This window comes from Anomaloglossus baeobatrachus, chromosome 3 (assembly GCF_048569485.1).
Source record: "Anomaloglossus baeobatrachus isolate aAnoBae1 chromosome 3, aAnoBae1.hap1, whole genome shotgun sequence".
NCBI classification, from domain to species: Eukaryota; Metazoa; Chordata; class Amphibia; order Anura; family Aromobatidae; genus Anomaloglossus; species Anomaloglossus baeobatrachus.
In genome coordinates this window covers 529,442,152-529,459,443 of record NC_134355.1, presented here as the reverse complement: position 1 = coordinate 529,459,443, position 17,292 = coordinate 529,442,152, and the positions used below count along the sequence as shown (strand labels likewise).

The following is a 17,292-nucleotide window of genomic DNA, read 5'->3' as shown; positions in this document are numbered from 1 at the left end:
TGTATTATTTCCTTTGGTCTACCTGTGTAAACAGGATGCACTGCTGACCATGTGGGATCTAGTTCAGATGGCTTAGTAGTATTGTTTCTTTTGGTCTGCCTGTGTAAACAGGATGCACTGCTAACCATGTGGGATCTAGTTCAGATGGCTCAGTATGTATTATTTCCTTTAGTCTACCTGTGTAAACAGGATGCACTGCTGACCATGTGGGATCTAGTTCAGATGGCTTAGTAGTATTGTTTCCTTTGGTCTGCTTGTGTAAACAGGATGCACCGCTGACCATGTGGGATCTAGTTCAGATGGCTCAGTATGTATTATTTCCTTTGGTCTGCCTGTGTAAACAGGATGCACTGCTGACCATGTGGGATCTAGTTCAGCTGGCTTAGTAGTATTGTTTCCTTTGGTCTGCTTGTGTAAGCAGGATGCACTGCTGACCATGTGGGATCTAGATCAGATGGCTCAGTATGTATTATCTCCTTTGGTCTGCCTGTGTAAACAGGATGCACTGCTGACCATGTGGGATCTAGTTCAGATGGCTCAGTATGTATTATTTCCTTTAGTCTACCTGTGTAAACAGGATGCACTGCTGACCATGTAGGATCTAGTTCAAATGGCTTAGTAGTATTGTTTCTTTTGGTCTACCTGTGTAAACAGGATGCACCGCTGACCATGTGGGATCTAGTTCAGATGGCTTAGTAGTATTGTTTCTTTTGGTCTGCCTGTGTAAACAGGCTTGTAAATGACCGCCGATCGGCAGTTATATCCTACCGCTGGTCAGTCCGTGTAAACAGACCCTTAGCTGAAGATTCCTGAGCTAGATATGTGTAAGGCCATACAACTACTACAGAAAGCTTTGCACTATTGTAGCCTTATCAGTGTGTGACTTTTGTCCCTAATTAAAAATAAACTGCTGGAAATTACTCCAGCAAGTAACTAAAAGGCAGACGAAAAAGCTGCAGTCTGTGCATCATACAGCGCAATCACTTTTAGTGACATCTGTCTGACCTGTGGCACTGAAGTCACAAGATAGAGAACCACAATGCAAGGCTTTATTTCCCCACAGCACATAATGTCTCTTGACATAGTTACATAGCTAGAGTAATGGTAACAGAGACCTTAGCCTAGGGCCGGCTTGACAAGTCCACATTTCATAATTGTGTGCAGGCTGCGGTATTTCTGACCCAAATTACCAGCCTTAGGTTAATATCAGGCTGTTAGTTGGGGTCAGGACACCCGCGGTCAGTTTGGAAACTGCAATCCTTACAAGCACATTGAAACGTGGATGCCTAAAGTCGTCCCGAGGCCTGAACGCACAGCAGAGCTTCCAGCCGACAGGTGCAGCCACGCAGGCTGTGTGGGATGCCTTACATACAGATCTATTCTCCCCGAGAAGCAATGATGCAGAGGAGAATACCTCTGTACAAATGGCATCTGGAGCATACCACGGCGCTTGTTTTGTTACATTTGTATAGAATGTGTCAGAAATCAACCAGTATATATACCATGGTCCCATACGGGTCTTAGGCTATGTGCCCACGGTAGAATGTTGCTGCGGATTTTTCTGCATGAAAATCCGCGGCTTTCCCACAAAATCCGCACCTTTTCAAAGGTGCGGATTTACCGCGGAATTGCTGCAGATTTTGGTGCAGATTTTTTTTTTTTTCACAATTCTGAAGCTAAAATCCAGATCAAAATCCGCAACAATAATTGACATGTTGCAGATTTTTCCGGATCAAAATCCGCACCAAATCCGCGCGGAAAAATCCGACGCATGGGCATAGCATTTCCAAAAAGCCATAGAAATGGCTGGGAATTGCCTGAGCTGCAGATTTTCGGGAAATCCGCGGCTTTTCCGCGAGAAATCTGCGGCAAAATCCGCGCATTTTCCGCAGCATGGGCACATAGCCTTAGGCTACTTTCACACTTGCGTTGGACGGCTTACGTTGCTATCCGCAGCCTTGAGGAATTACGGTAACCGTTGCAGGAAACCGTTATATTCCTCATAGACTTCTATTAGCTACGGATAGCAACGGATGGTCATGCGTTGCATCCGCTGCACGATGCAGCGTCGTTATTTTGACACTGCGTCCGGCGGAGGGAACAGTGCATGTAACGTTTTTTGAGCAGCGCAATCCGTAGGATTTTGCTGCGCATGCTCCCTGCACTCGTAACCAGGGTAAACATTGGGTAAATAAACCATCCGCTTTCCCTAGTTACCCGATATTTACCCTGGCTACAGGTGCCAGACACTCTCGCTCGGCTCCGCCCCCTCCCGCACTTCACTCCACGTGTACACACACACACACACACACCCGTCCCCAGCCTTGCATTCCTCACTGCACTGACGTCCTCAGTGCCATGGTCCCGCTCGGCTCCACAAACCCCGCACTCCGCCCCCCTCACACATTCTCGGCGGCTGAACGATCAGCTGATCAACCGGCGACCGGCTGCTGTGAGCGATCAGCTGATCGTTCACAATAGTCTGCTGCCGGTAAAACGAAAGAAAAATTAAAAAAATAAATAAATAAATAAATAAATAAATAAAGATTCCGTTGCTTTGTATGATCCGTTGCATCCGTTGTGCCACTTAAATGCAACACATCCGTTGCATCCCTCACACAACACAATGCAACAGATGCCGTTCAACGCAAGTGTGAAAGTAGCCTTACACACTATAGAATAACAAATATGGCTGCAGAGCCTCATAACCACACACAGACACTGTCCGGGTGCCACTCATTCTGCTTGGAGAAACTTGTGAACCCTCCATTTATATTTTTTTGCACAGGAGAAAAACTGATGACACGCTGTCAAAAACACACAACGTGACCGACCACTGATGAAAGAGAAGCTCTGGAGTGTGAAGCTGATGGGCTAATTCTGCCTAATGTATTTCAGTAGCGGCTGCCCTTTTCCCCAGACCTGTCAACTTAAACTAAATCACTGGGTACAAGTAACCCACCTGTAACATATGCATCCATCACTGTACAAGTCAGAGCTGCCTGGATCACCCGCTTCAGATGATTATCACTGTAGCAGTAGATTATTAAAGGAAACCTGTCGCCAGATTTTTTACTATTAAACTAAAAGTGTCCCCTTCTGCAGCTCCTGGGCTGCATTCTATGAAGGTGCACCATGTTCCCTGACTCCCCTTCCAAACCCCAAAAATAACTTTATAAAACATGACCGTTACGTATGCTAATTACCTGTTGGGCTCAGATGGGAGTGCTCATTTTCTGCTCCTGTCCCCCCTCCTGCCGCTGATCGCCGTCCTCCTTTCTTGATTGACAGGATGACGCCTCCGTCATCATCCTCGTTGCATTTTCAAATCTCGCCCCTGTGCAGTTATGTCGGCTCGCGCAGGCGCAGTTCGCTTTGCCATATCGCGGGCAGAGCAGAAAACATAGCTGCCCTTGTGCGTGCTGGTGAACTAAATGCACAGGCGCGAGTTTATGGTCGGCGCTGTGCATGCCCTCACCAGCGCCATGCTCGTACCCGATCATAATCTCGCGCCTGTGCATTTAACTCATCAGCATGCGCAAGGGCAGCTGTTGTTTTCTGCTCTGCCCGCGATATGGCAGAGCGAACTGCGCCTGCGCGAGCCGACCTAACTGCACAGGCGCGAGATTTGAAAATGCAACGAGGATGATGACGGAGGCGTCATCACGTCAATCAAGAAAGGAGGACGGCGAACAGCGGCAGGAGGGGGGACAGGAGGAGAAAATAAGCCCGCCCATCTGAGCCCCACAGGTATTTAGCATACGTAATGGTCATGTTTTATAAAGTTATTTTTGGGGTCTGGAAGGGGAGTCAGGGCCAAGGTGCACCTTCATAGAATGCAGCCCAGGAGCTGCAGAAGGGGACACTTAGTTTAATAGTGAAAAATCTGGAGACAGGTTCCCTTTAAATCTCAATGGACTACATTTAAATTGTTTGCACCAGAATTCTGCCGTAAACAGAAGTATCACAACATTTTTCAAATCAAACTCAAACAAAAAAATTGCAACTTTGGCCGTTCTAAACGATGTCAAACCCAAAACAATGAAGAATCACTGATGAAAGTCAGCACGGTTTTGTTTACGAGAAAAAGAAGGGAATTTTGTTACTTACCGTAAATTCCTTTTCTTCTAGCTCTTATTGGGAGACCCAGACGATTGGGGTATAGCTACTGCCCTCTGGAGGCCACACAAAGCACTACATTAAAAGTGCAAGGCCCCTCCCCCTCTGGCTATACCCCCCCGTGGTATCACGGGTTCTCCAGTTTTAGTGCCAAAGCAAGAAGGAGGAAGCCAATAACTGGTTTAAACAAATTAACTCCGAATAACATCGGAGAACTGAAAAACCGTTCAACATGAACAACATGTGTACCCGCAAACAACAAAAAAACATCCCGAAGGACAACAGGGCGGGTGCTGGGTCTCCCAATAAGAGCTAGAAGAAAAGGAATTTACGGTAAGTAACAAAATTCCCTTCTTCTTCAGCGCTCTATTGGGAGACCCAGACGATTGGGACGTCCAAAAGCTGTCCCTGGGTGGGTAAATAAATACCTCATGTTAGAGCTGCAAAACAGCCCTCCCCTATGGGGGTGTCACTGCCGCCTGCAGGACTCTTCTACCTAAGCTGGCATCCGCCGAAGCATAGGTATGCACCTGATAATGCTTGGTGAAAGTGTGCAGACTGGACCAGGTAGCTGCCTGGCACACCTGTTGAGCCGAAGCCTGGTGACGTAATGCCCAGGACGCACCCACGGCTCTGGTTGAGTGGGCTTTTAGCCCTGAAGGAACCGGAAGCCCCGCAGAACGGTAGGCCTCTAGAATTGGTTCTTTGATCCATCGAGCCAGGGTGGCTTTAGAAGCCTGCAACCCCTTGCGCGGACCAGCGACAAGGACAAAAAGTGCATCGGAACGGCGTATGGGCGCCGTGCGGGAAATGTAGATTCTGAGTGCTCTCACCAGATCTAGCAAACGTAAGTCCTTTTCATACCGGTGAACCGGATGAGGGCAAAAAGAAGGCAAGGAAATATCCTGATTAAGATGAAAAGAGGATACGACCTTAGGAAGAAACTCCGGAATGGGGCGCAGCACAACCTTGTCCTGGTGGAACACCAGGAAGGGAGCCTTGGATGACAGAGCTGCCAGCTCAGACACTCGCCGAAGCGATGTGATGGCAACAAGAAACGCCACTTTCTGCGACAGCCGAGAAAAGGAAACTTCCTTCAGAGGCTCGAAGGGCGGCTTCTGGAGAGCAACTAGTACCCTGTTCAGATCCCATGGATCTAACGGTCGCTTGTACGGGGGCACAATATGACAGACCCCCTGCAGGAACGTGCGCACCTTAGGAAGACGTGCTAGACGCTTCTGAAAAAACACGGATAGTGCCGAAACTTGCCCTTTAAGGGAGCTGAGCGACAAGCCCTTTTCTAACCCCGATTGCAGGAAGGAAAGAAACTTGGGTAATGCAAATGGCCAGGGAGACACTCCCTGGGCCGAGCACCAGGATAAGAAAATCTTCCACGTTCTGTGGTAGATCTTAGCAGAATTCGACTTTCTAGCTTGTCTCATTGTGGCAATCACTCCTTGAGATAATCCTGCAGATGCTAGGATCCAGGACTCAATGGCCACACAGTCAGGTTCAGGGCCGCAGAATTCTGATGGAAAAACGGCCCTTGGGACAGTAAGTCTGGTCGGTCTGGCAGTGACCACGGTCGACCGATCGTGAGATGCCACAGATCCGGATACCACGACCTCCTCGGCCAGTTTGGAGCGACGAGTATGATGCGGCTGCACTCGGATCTGATCTTGCGTAGCACTCTGGGCAAGAGCGCCAGAGGCGGAAACACGTAAGGGAGTTGAAACTGCGACCAATCTTGAACCAAGGCGTCTGCCGCCAGAGCTCTTTGATCGCGCGACCTCGCCATGAATGCCGGGACCTTGTTGTTGTGCCGGGATGCCATTAGGTCGACGTCCGGCACTCCCCAGCGGCGACAGATTTCCTGAAACACGTCCGGGTGAAGGGACCATTCCCCTGCGTCCATGCCCTGGCGACTGAGGAAGTCTGCTTCCCAGTTTTCTACGCCTGGGATGTGAACCGCGGATATGGTGGATGCTCTGTCCTCCACCCACATTAGAATGCGCCGGACTTCTTGGAAGGCTTGCCGACTGCGCGTCCCTCCTTGGTGGTTGATGTATGCCACCGCTGTGGAGTTGTCCGATTGGATTCGGATCTGCTTTCCTTCCAGCCACTGCTGGAAGGCTAGTAGGGCAAGATACACTGCTCTGATTTCCAGAACATTGATCTGAAGGGTGGACTCCTGCGGAGTCCACGTCCCCTGAGCCCTGTGGTGGAGAAACACTGCTCCCCACCCCGACAGACTCGCATCTGTCGTAACTACTGCCCAGGATGGGGGCAGGAAGGATCTTCCCTGAGATAATGAGGTGGGAAGGAGCCACCATTGTAGAGAGTCCTTGGCCGTCTGGGAAAGCGAGACTTTCCTGTCCAGGGACGTTGACTTCCCGTCCCATTGGCGGAGAATGTCCCATTGAAGTGGGCGCAGATGAAACTGCGCAAAGGGAACTGCTTCCATGGCTGCCACCATCTTCCCTAGGAAATGCATGAGACGCCGCAAGGGATGCAACTGGCCCTGCAGGAGAGATTGCACCCCTGTCTGTAGAGACCGCTGCTTGTTCAGCGGCAGCTTCACTATCGCTGCTAGAGTATGAAACTCCATGCCAAGATACGTTAGTGACTGAGTCGGTGATAGGATCGACTTTGGAAAGTTGATGATCCATCCGAAAGACTGTAGAGTCTCCAGCGTAGCATTCAGGCTGTGCTGACATGCCTCCTGAGAGGGAGCTTTGACCAATAAGTCGTCTAGGTAAGGGATCACCGAGTGTCCCTGAGAGTGCAAGACTGCTACCACCGCCGCCATGACCTTGGTGAAGACCCGTGGGGCTGTCGCCAGACCAAATGGCAGAGCTACGAACTGAAAATGGTCGTCTCCTATCACAAAACGTAGAAAACGTTGATGTTCTGTAGCAATTGGCACGTGGAGATAAGCATCTTTGATGTCTATTGAGGCAAGGAAGTCTCCTCTGGACATTGAGGCAATGACAGAGCGGAGGGTTTCCATCCGGAACCTCCTGGCGTGCACATGTTTGTTGAGCCGTTTTAGGTCCAGAACAGGACGGAACGAGCCGTCCTTTTTTGGAACCACAAAGAGATTGGAGTAAAACCCTTGCCCTTGTTCCTGAGGAGGGACTGGGATCACCACTCCTTCCGCTTTTAGGGAATCCACCGCCTGCAGCAGAGCATCTGCTCGGTCTGGATGTGGGGAGGTTCTGAAGAACCGAGCTGGAGGACGAGAATTGAACTCGATTCTGTACCCGCGAGACAAAATGTCCGTCACCCACCGGTCTTTGACCTGTGACATCCAAATGCCGGAAAAGCGGGAGAGCCTGCCCCCGACCGGCGATGCGGAGGGGGGGGGCTGGAAGTCATGAGGTAGCCGCTTTGGAAGCGGTACCTCCATTTGCTTTCTTGGGGCGTGTGTGAGTCCGCCACGAATCTGAGTTTCTTTGCGTCCTCTGAGTCCCTTTGGACGAGGTAAATGGTGTCTTGCCCGAACCTCGAAAGGACTGAAACCTCTGCTGCCACTTTTTCTGCTGAGGTTTGGATGTTCTGGGTTGTGGTAAAGAGGAGTCTTTACCCTTGGACTGCTTAATGATGTCAGCCAATGGCTCGCCAAACAGTCTATCTCTAGATAAAGGCAAACTGGTTAAACATTTTTTGGAACCAGCATCTGCTTTCCAGTCCTTTAACCACAAGGCTCTGCGCAAAACTACCGAATTGGCGGACGCCATTGAGGTGCGACTGGTAGATTCTAGGACCGCATTGATAGCGTAAGACGCAAACGCCGACATCTGCGTGGTAAGGTGCGCCACTTGCGGCACTGCTGGATGCATGATAGCATCCACTTTTGCTAAGCCAGCTGAAATAGCCTGGAGTGCCCATACGGCTGCGAATGCCGGAGCAAACGACGCGCCGATAGCTTCATAGACAGATTTTAACCAAAGGTCCATCTGTCTGTCATTGGCATCTTTAAGTGAAGCGCCATCCTCCACTGCAACTATGGATCTAGCTGCAAGTTTGGAAATCGGGGGGTCTACCTTTGGACACTGTGTCCAGCGCTTGACCACCTCAGGGGGGAAAGGGAAACGCGTATCTTTAGATCGTTTAGAGAAACGCCTTTCTGGGTGAGCGTCGTGCTTCTGGATTGATTCTCTGAAGTCAGAGTGATCTAACAAAGCACTCAATTTACGCTTGGGATAAAGGAAACGAAACTTCTCCTGCTCTGCAGCCGCCTCTTCTGCTGAAGGGGCTGGGGGAGAAATATCCAACAGCCTATTGATGGCTGAGATAAGGTCGTTCACCATGGCATCCCCATCCGGGGTATCCAGGTTGAGAGGGGTTCCAGGAGTGGATTCCTGATCACTCTCATCAGACACATCACAGGGAGACTGATTGTGCTGAGACCCTGAGCAGTGTGAAGACGTCGAGGGTCTTTCCCAGCGAGCTCGCTTAGGGTGGCTGGGGCCATCATCTGAGTCATAATCCTCGGCCTGTGAAGCCGGGGACCCCCCTGTGGGCTGGATACATTCCAAGTAAGGGGGACCTGAGGACAGAGGCCTCGCCGTGCCCAGAGACTGAGCCCCATGCATAGATTGCAAGGTTTCAAGTATTTTTGCCATAGAGACAGACATACTATCAGCAAAAACTGCAAAGTCTGTCCCTGTCACCGGGGCAGAACTTACAAGCGTCTCAGCCTGGGTCGCTACCTCTCCTGACTCCGGCTGGCGAAGCAGCACCGGGTCGGAGCATTGCACACAATGGGGGTCATCGGAGCCTGCTGGTAGATTAGCCCCACATGCAGCACACGCAGTATACACAGCCCTTTTTGCCTTGGCCGCCTTGCGTTTTGAGGATGACATGTTGCTGCTTCCACAGAGCGATCTGGGATATGCAGCCAGAAGCGCACCTCACAGTGCAAGAAATACAATATCTATATATCTGTACCCAGTACACTGATATACAGTGAGGCACTAGAGGGACCAGCACAGAAAAATCGCTTACCGCCCGCTTAAAAAGCGGGTGTGTGGTCGCCAGATAGCCCCTAGTCCAGGTCTCCCAGAGCCTTGCGTCCTTCCTCCAGCCAGGCATGCATGTAATGGCTGCCGGCGTCTCGAGAGAGGAAGGGGGGCGGGCCCTGGGCGTTCCTGGCCAAGAGCGGGAAGCCTGCTTCCCTCTGTGCCAAGTGAGAGGGCTGGAGCATGTAAATCAGGCTCCAGCCCTCGTCGCTGCTAGCGAACAGCGTCTCTCCCCTACCCTGAATGACAGGGTGGGGGCGGGAACGAATCGGAGCTGCCGGCGTCCTAGGCCCAAAAAGCCGGGGACTAAATTTATAACCGCCGCTGCCGTAAAAGCGCGGACGGCGGATCCCCGGCGCACCACAAGTCACAGCAGCGCCGCCCGGTCCAGAGGGGGTCGGCGCTGCGTTCCCATACACAAAAAAGTCCCCCAGTAATCTGTAGGGACACCAACTCCACGTTGCGGTCCCCGGCGCACTACAACACCCAGCCAGCCCGGAGTGTGTCTGTGCCTGCCGGGGACACAGAGTACCTGTATGATGCAGGGCCTGTCCCTGATCGTACTCCTGCTCCGAATCCATCAGGTTCTAATGGGTCTGTGGATGGAGCCCGGCATCAGAGCTGAGAGGCCGGCAGGATCCCACTTCCACAGAGCCCTACCAGGGGATGTGGAAGGAAAACAGCATGTCAGGCTCCAGCCCTGTACCAGCAATAGGTACCTCAACCTTACAACACCATCCAGGGGTGAGAAGGGAGCATGCTGGGGACACTATATGTGTCCTCTTTTCTTCCATCCGAAACAGTCAGCAGCTACTGCTGACTAAAATCTGTGGAGCTATGCATGGAATGTCTGACCTCCTTCGCACACAAAGCTAAAACTGGAGAACCCGTGATACCACGGGGGGGTATAGCCAGAGGGGGAGGGGCCTTGCACTTTTAATGTAGTGCTTTGTGTGGCCTCCAGAGGGCAGTAGCTATACCCCAATCGTCTGGGTCTCCCAATAGAGCGCTGAAGAAAAACGAGGCAGGAATTGGGCCTAAGCTGCAGAGAGATTGTGCGTGCATGCAGTGTGATCCTGGGAAATCTGGTATGGACCTCTGTAAAAAACCTCTACATCTCTACCTTGCTTTGCATAAGGTCAGTTCTATCAGGGGCATCTGTAATTAGGAATTAAAAGTTGATTAAAAGGCACCTGTCAGGCCCCAAGTGCACCCAGATCCACGAGCAGATCCGGGGGCATATTTAGAATCCCTGCATCTAATAGCATACATAAACAGATCTTTAGAAAAGGTATTTCTAAAGATCCTTTATCATATGCTAATGAGGGTTGTGACTAGTTGCAGGGGTGGTTAGTTCCGTGGCTAGTCGGTTCACTTAGCATGTTACCAACGCGATTCAAAGCCGCGCACTGCCCATGATCAGAAGTCACTAGCTCTTCCCGTCATGCACACTACACTTCTCTGAAGCCGGGACGCACACACCCAGCTTCTGAATAGTGCACATACCTGGAAGTGCAGGTGACTTCTGATCATGGGCAGTGAGAGTCTTTGAAGCCAGGGTGCATACACCCGGCGTCAAAGGAGCTCAATGCTAGAGCTTTGTATCACATTATCATAACGCTGGGCATGGTAAAATATGTAATCATGCCCACAGAGGTGTGATAACATGCTAAGGCTGCTTTCACACTACGTCTTTTTAACATGCGTCCTGAACGGTTTTTTGCTGCAAAAGCGGATCCTGCTTTTACAGCAAAAAATGCATGCAAACGCATGTCTTATTTTGCAGGATCCTGTCACTGGATGTTTAGGGGCGGGCATTGGAGTCATGTGATCGGGAGTGATGGGAACTAAACGTGCCAGACTGGGAGCCGGCATCTGACAGCTGCGAGGCTCGTAACCAAGGTAAACATCGGTTATACTTGCTTGAATACCCGATATTTACTTTGGTTACAAGCGTCTGCAGCTGCTAGGAGCCGGGCTCCCTGCACACGTTACCAACGTAAACATCGGGTAACTAAGATAAGTGGTTACCCGATATTTACCTTGGTTACGAGTGTCCGCAGCTCTCAGGTGGGGGAGAGAGAGGGGGAGAGAGACAGAGAGGTAGGAGAGAGACTGATCACGGGGCTGGCTTCTGGGCATGCTCAGTAGAGCAAGCAGGATCCTGCCTATCAGCACGCCAGCGTTCACATGCGTTTGCGTGCTGTTTAGTCAGGATCTAGCAATTTGCAGAAGTTGGACGCAGCTCAAAAACACTACAAGTAGCGTTTTTGAAAGACGTTAAAAAACTGCAAGTCGCTGGATCCTCACTATAACGCACGCAAACGCAGGTGAACGCATGCCAACGCGAGTCCATTTCAAATGCATTGAAATGAAAACGCATTTGCACTGGATCCGTTTCTGCGTTAAAAAAACGTTCAGGACGCATGTTAAAAAGACGTAGTGTGAAGGCAGCTTAAGGGGCCGACTGGCTACGGAACTAACGCTCCTGTGACTAGTCAGAGCCCTCATTAGCATCTCATAAAGGATCTTCAGAAATACTTTTTCTAAAGATCTATGTATGCCAGTATATGCTGGGATAGTTAGGCAGGGATTAGAAATACGCACCCAGAACTGCTCTTAGCTCTGGGTGCACTTGGGACCTAATAGAATAAAAGCTTTCACATAACCACTGACATAAGGTGCGTAATAGACCCAGCGTCCTATAAACATGTTCTATACATAGAGGGTACATTATGTGACGGGTCACATAAGAGTCAGAACTGCAGCCCAGCAAAAACAGGGAAAGTCCAAGAGTTATGTGAAGACTGTAAGCAGAAACGTCTCCATGGAGGACAGAAATAGCTCTGTAATGTAGAGGAAGCCGGAGTCACACCACAGTAGAAAAAAAAAAATCACTGCCATCGTCATCCTGAGAAGTTACAATTTTTTTTCTCACTTGTCAATTTTTACTAAGTAGCTATTAATAATTTCTAGATTCCTTTATTACAGTCTTGCAATGAATCCATATAAATCAGATGATATACTGCGGCATCTGACTTTTCTTATCGCACCCATAGACTTGAATGGGTGAGTTTCATCAGATTTCAGAGTCAAATCGCACCATTCTGTGATATTTTTTTCTCACGACAAATTGGTATGAGATAAAAGCCATTCATCAGCACTGCCCCAATGAATAATACTGGTCCGAGTGCAAGATGAAAGTGCTGCAGCCAATCAGTGAGCCCAGTGGCCCTGAGCAGCTTGTGCAGTCACCTCGGGCAGAACCGCCAAGGTCAGTTATTGGCAACCAGTGACAGACACCGGGAGTAGCGGAGAACACTCAGCCTGGACCCAGTGAGAGTGAGAAAAGCAGTTGTGTTTTTTGTTTTTAAATATGGAGCTTATAGAAAAAAAAAAACCTTTCTGAACGGAAACAATCCCTTTATAACACCACTAGTGTTTTTTTCCCCACTTCCTCGATCAAGTGGCGCTTTAAGGGGGTGGTCCACTACATCTCACCCACTTGTTTTCCATCTATCTCCTTTTTTCTCTGCTCTATGAAGACAGAAATCAAAGACGGTAGGATGGCTATAGAGGGAAAGCAAGCAGGTGGGAAGGTGTGCTTAAATATTTGGCCCCGCCATGATGCAGGAGCGCCTGGGTTTCAACAGTTAGTTCCTTTTAGAGTGGTGGTCCAGTACACAGTATAGTGACCACACATTAATGTAAAGCTAATAAACAAGGCTTCTCTCAAATACCTTGTGTAGTCAATTGTTTCTCCGAGTGGCGCTAGATTGCGGTCAGCTCATCCCCATCACGTGACCCCCGGACTCTGTGACCTCTGAGATCCGGTGATGTCACATCAACTTCCAGTTGACCTAACATCACCAAGGCGAGCCCAAGTCTCCTTGAGTGACTGGGCTGTGGGCGGAGTTTCATCTCGTCACAGCCCTGCATCGACTCGCACGCTCTCTCCTTCACTGCAGAGCACCGCAAGCAGGAGTGACACTGGGCTGTGATGAGAGATGAAACTCTGCCCACAGCCCAGTCACTCATGGAGACTTGGGCTCGCCTTGGTGATGTCGGGTCAACTGGAAGTTGATGTGACATTACCGGATCTCAGAGGTCACGTGATGGGGATGAGCTGACTGCAATAGCGCCGCTCAGAGGCACAATTGACTACACAAGGTATTTGAGAAAAGCCTTCATTAGCTTTACATCGATATGTGGCCACTAATGCTGAGTAGTGGACCACCCCTTTAAGAGGAATTGACTGTTTAAACCCAGGACAGGCGCTCCTACATCATGGCAAGGCCAAATATTTAAGTACATCTTTCCACCTGTTTGCTTGCTTTTCCTCTCTCCAGCCTCCCCTCTTATTTCTGGCTTCATAGAGCAGAGAAGGAAGGAGATAGATGAAAAACAAGTGGGTGAGATGTATCTAAATGATTAGCCCCACCATAATCCATGAGCCCCTGCACTGGATTTGAACAAATATTTAAAGGGACTCTGTTAGCACAGTAGGAAAGCCCCCGTCTTATACTCACCCACCGCTGTCTTCATCTTCTATCACTGCCTCCGATGATTTGTGACCTGCCGACTGCTCCAGTGTTTCATGGAGCGCGCTGGAGGTCACAACTCAATACAACTCTATGGGAGTCTCGCTCTGACCTTGTTCTGGCTCTCAGAGACGCAGTGGGAGCTTGTGACGTAACTTCTGAGTTTCGGTCGGTGAGAAGTTACTGTCACAAGATGAGGCCACGGGACCAGAGTGGCACTGGGAAGGGATGAAAACACCGGAGAGTGAGTATAAGACAGGGACAGGGGGACTTAGATTTAAAGTAGCCCACCAGTGCTAAACATAACACATTGCTTAGGTGCTTTAAAGGGGGCTATTAAATAACTAATGGTAGTGTAGCGCCCAGAGAAGGGGGTACTCGGTCCCAGGCGGTAACAAATGGGAATGTCACTCTGGTGGCCATTGCCCGGTCCCGTGTTCTGGGCCCCTTTTGTTAATGGGGGGTATTTACAGGGGACATAAGAATTTTTGTCATGTGACGCCACCTGCGGGTTGCGGTTAATGATGGAGAATCACCGCCACTCAATGTGAGTACTCCCAGGCTGGTGGTAGTGGCAGCTGTAATGGTAGGCCCTCCACAGGTAGGGCTGTGCCTGGGAGATGTAACAGAGGCAATAATGGAGACCACACCAGGTTGTCTTTAACAGTCTCTACTCACTGTGGACCTAAAAGTTGCTGGTTCAGGTCCCAGGAGGACCAGTGCCAATGTAGTGACCCAGGTTGCTCTGTCCCCGGCACTCTCCGTAGATTGAGTCCCCGTAGCGTGAAGCGTTTGGGGACCTTGACTGTCCCTTGTGGGGTACAGTCTCCTTCTCCGCACGGCGGGCAGTGCGGACCCTGCGGGGAGGTAAGTGTTTGAACCCTGATCCTAGTTTACTGCTGATTATTTGGTTCGGTGAAGTCCGTGAAGGTGTCCTCACCGGGCAGGTATTTACCAAACAGTCTAAAACTTGCGCTTGACCTAGAGCCCTGTGTGTGCTCCGGTCCCAGCGGTATCTCGATACTCATCCTGGCGACCTCTCTCCTGTGTCACTGGGGTCAACGTTACACGAACCTAGCTCAAGCATGTCCGCACACCTCTCCTGTGCTTCCGACTCTTAACTACTGACCCCTCCCACCTGGCTGGCTATACCCAGGGACTCGTTCCCATGGCGACCATCCCCTTACGTGGTTAACCCTCTATGCCCAGTGTGGAGAGGAGAGCTAGGATTTAGATTGTGTTTTGGTGGAAAAGGCACTGGTACTCCAGGTCCCAGGGGGTAGGTCCTGCATCCCCAAGAGGATACAGTTCCCTTTAGTGCCCTGAGGGTCTCAGGGGCGCTACATTAGCGGTTACAGGGAAGCATCAGTAACCCCAGATGACTGCCATCTATACTGTACGGAGCTGTATTTCTTTTTCAGCAGCAGGTACACGTAGGTCAGGTATTTCTGTAACATCTGTCACGTTGGGGCTCACACACACAAGTACAATACTAGATTTTAAAGGGAACCTGTCATCAGAAATTTAGCTTGAAACCTAAACGTTTCCCCCTCTGCAGCGCCTGGGCTGCATTCTAGCAAGATTCCTGTTTATGTGCCCCCTTTCTGACCAAAATAAAGACTTTATAAAGTGGTACCTTTTTGTATTGAAATCTTGATAATGGTACAGGGGGTGGGCTGTCTGGTGGCCGTTATCCTGCCTCCTGTCGCTTTAGGTCGTCCCCCATCGCTCCATTTCATATCTCAGGACACCGCCCACTGCGCCCGAGGTGCTGCGCACGCGAGGACCGCTCGTTACGTGGGCGCAGGCACGAGGTTATGGGCGGCGCTGAGATTGCATCGCAAGTGCCCGCCCATCATCTCGTGGCCACGCTCTCCCCTCTGCTACCAGCGTTCTGTACAAGCGCTGGCCAGATGACCCGACATCCCCTCTTTCCCATCTTACCCTGCAGCAGGAAATAGATGGGAGGAGCGGAGCAGGACACCACCGGTTACGAGAGGTGACGTCGGGTCATTTGGCCAGGGCTTGCGCGGAACACTGGAGGCAGAGGGGAAAGGGCGGGCACGAGATGATGGGCGGGCACTTGCGATGCAATCACAGTGCCGCCCATAATCTCGTGCCTGCGACACACGTAACGAGCGGTCCTCGCGTGCGTGGGACCTCAGGCGCAGTGGGTGGCGTCCTGAAGTATGGAATGGAGCGATGGGGGACGACCTAAAGAGACAAGAGGCAGACTAACGGCCACCAGAGAGCCCGCCCCGTGTACCATTATCAAGATTTCAGTACAAAAAAGGTACCACTTTATAAAGTCTTTATTTTGGTCAGAAAGGGGGCACAAGAACAACAGGAACTTTGCTAGAATGCCGCCCAGGAGCTGCAGAGGGGGAAACTTTTAGGTTTCAAGCTAAATTTCTAATGACAGGTTCCCTTTAATGGGGCGATGTATTCCACCATAGCAGAATAATCAGGATTTCAGATGCTCCATCACATGTACATTGTATGTCCTCCCCTATGACATGTGAATTTGTGGCAAGAGCTTCTCGACCAACAGAGGCAATCGCTTCCGCCAGGACCACCCCGGCCACCGACATGATGGAATCCACCCGTCACCATACACATGCAGCAATCAGCATACATGGCTCCACAGCAAAGTCTGAAATGTGCCGCTCCCACCTGACAAGTGTGTACAATGTCATATAGGTCAATAAATAAATATATATATATATATATATATATATACACACACACACACACACACAACCACATGGCCAGAACAGATATATGTATATACACACAGTGACACTATAGCCCCAGCAGAGATAAGTGTGTAATATACACACAGCCAGTAGCTGTGTATTATATAAATAAATGTAATATATACACACTGACACAAAACACAGATAACTATACACGGTGAATACTGATGTAACACATCTATATGTATGTGTACACACAGGTGATCTCCCGTGCTGCTCGGTGCAGGAGACCCCGCAGGCCCCGTGCACTCGGCAGAGCAGGCCTCGGCTCCTGCGCACCACACACCGCGGCCGCACATCCGCTTATGCCTCGGCCTGGAGTCCTCACAGCACATGGTGGCCGGGCACAGCGAGCTGTACCTCCGTGCCCGGCACTCCTCGCCCCTGTACGGCCTCACCTTAGAACCCGCTCTCTGCGAACCGCCAGACATCTTCTCCGCCATCTTGCGTCGCTACAGCCCCTGCAGGCTGAGCAATCGAGCGCAGAAGGAGGTGTGTGCGCGAGCGGCCAATCAGCCTGGATGCTGATACCTGAGCTATCGATGCCCTGTGGAGCGCACAGCTCGAGCTCTATAGTGGGAGGTGAGGGCCGTGTGTGGAGCCTCCCGTGTGTGCTCAGTGCTGAGGAGACCGCGGTGGCGCTGTACAGGAGCTGTGTGTGAGGGCAGTGTGCACTGCTCAGTGCTGAGGAGACCGCGGTGGCGCTGTACAGGAGCTGTGTGTGAGGGCAGTGTGCACTGCTCAGTGCTGAGGAGACCGCGGTGGCGCTGTACAGGAGCTGTGTGTGAGGGCAGTGTGCACTGCTCAGTGCTGAGGTGACCGCGGTGGCGCTGTACAGGAGCTGTGTGTGAC

General features: G+C 50.8%; 1 protein-coding gene across 1 annotated transcript in view; it reads right to left on the bottom strand.

The window, feature by feature from the left end:
• The window catches only part of U2SURP (U2 snRNP associated SURP domain containing), a 214,043-nt gene extending 197,105 nt beyond the window's left edge, over positions 1-16,938 (bottom strand). Inside the window, 1 exon segment of the mRNA XM_075340786.1 lies at positions 16,839-16,938. Within this exon segment, the coding sequence (XP_075196901.1) occupies positions 16,839-16,883 (45 nt within the window). The 5' untranslated portion in view covers positions 16,884-16,938.
• Positions 16,939-17,292: the final 354 nt, after the last annotated feature.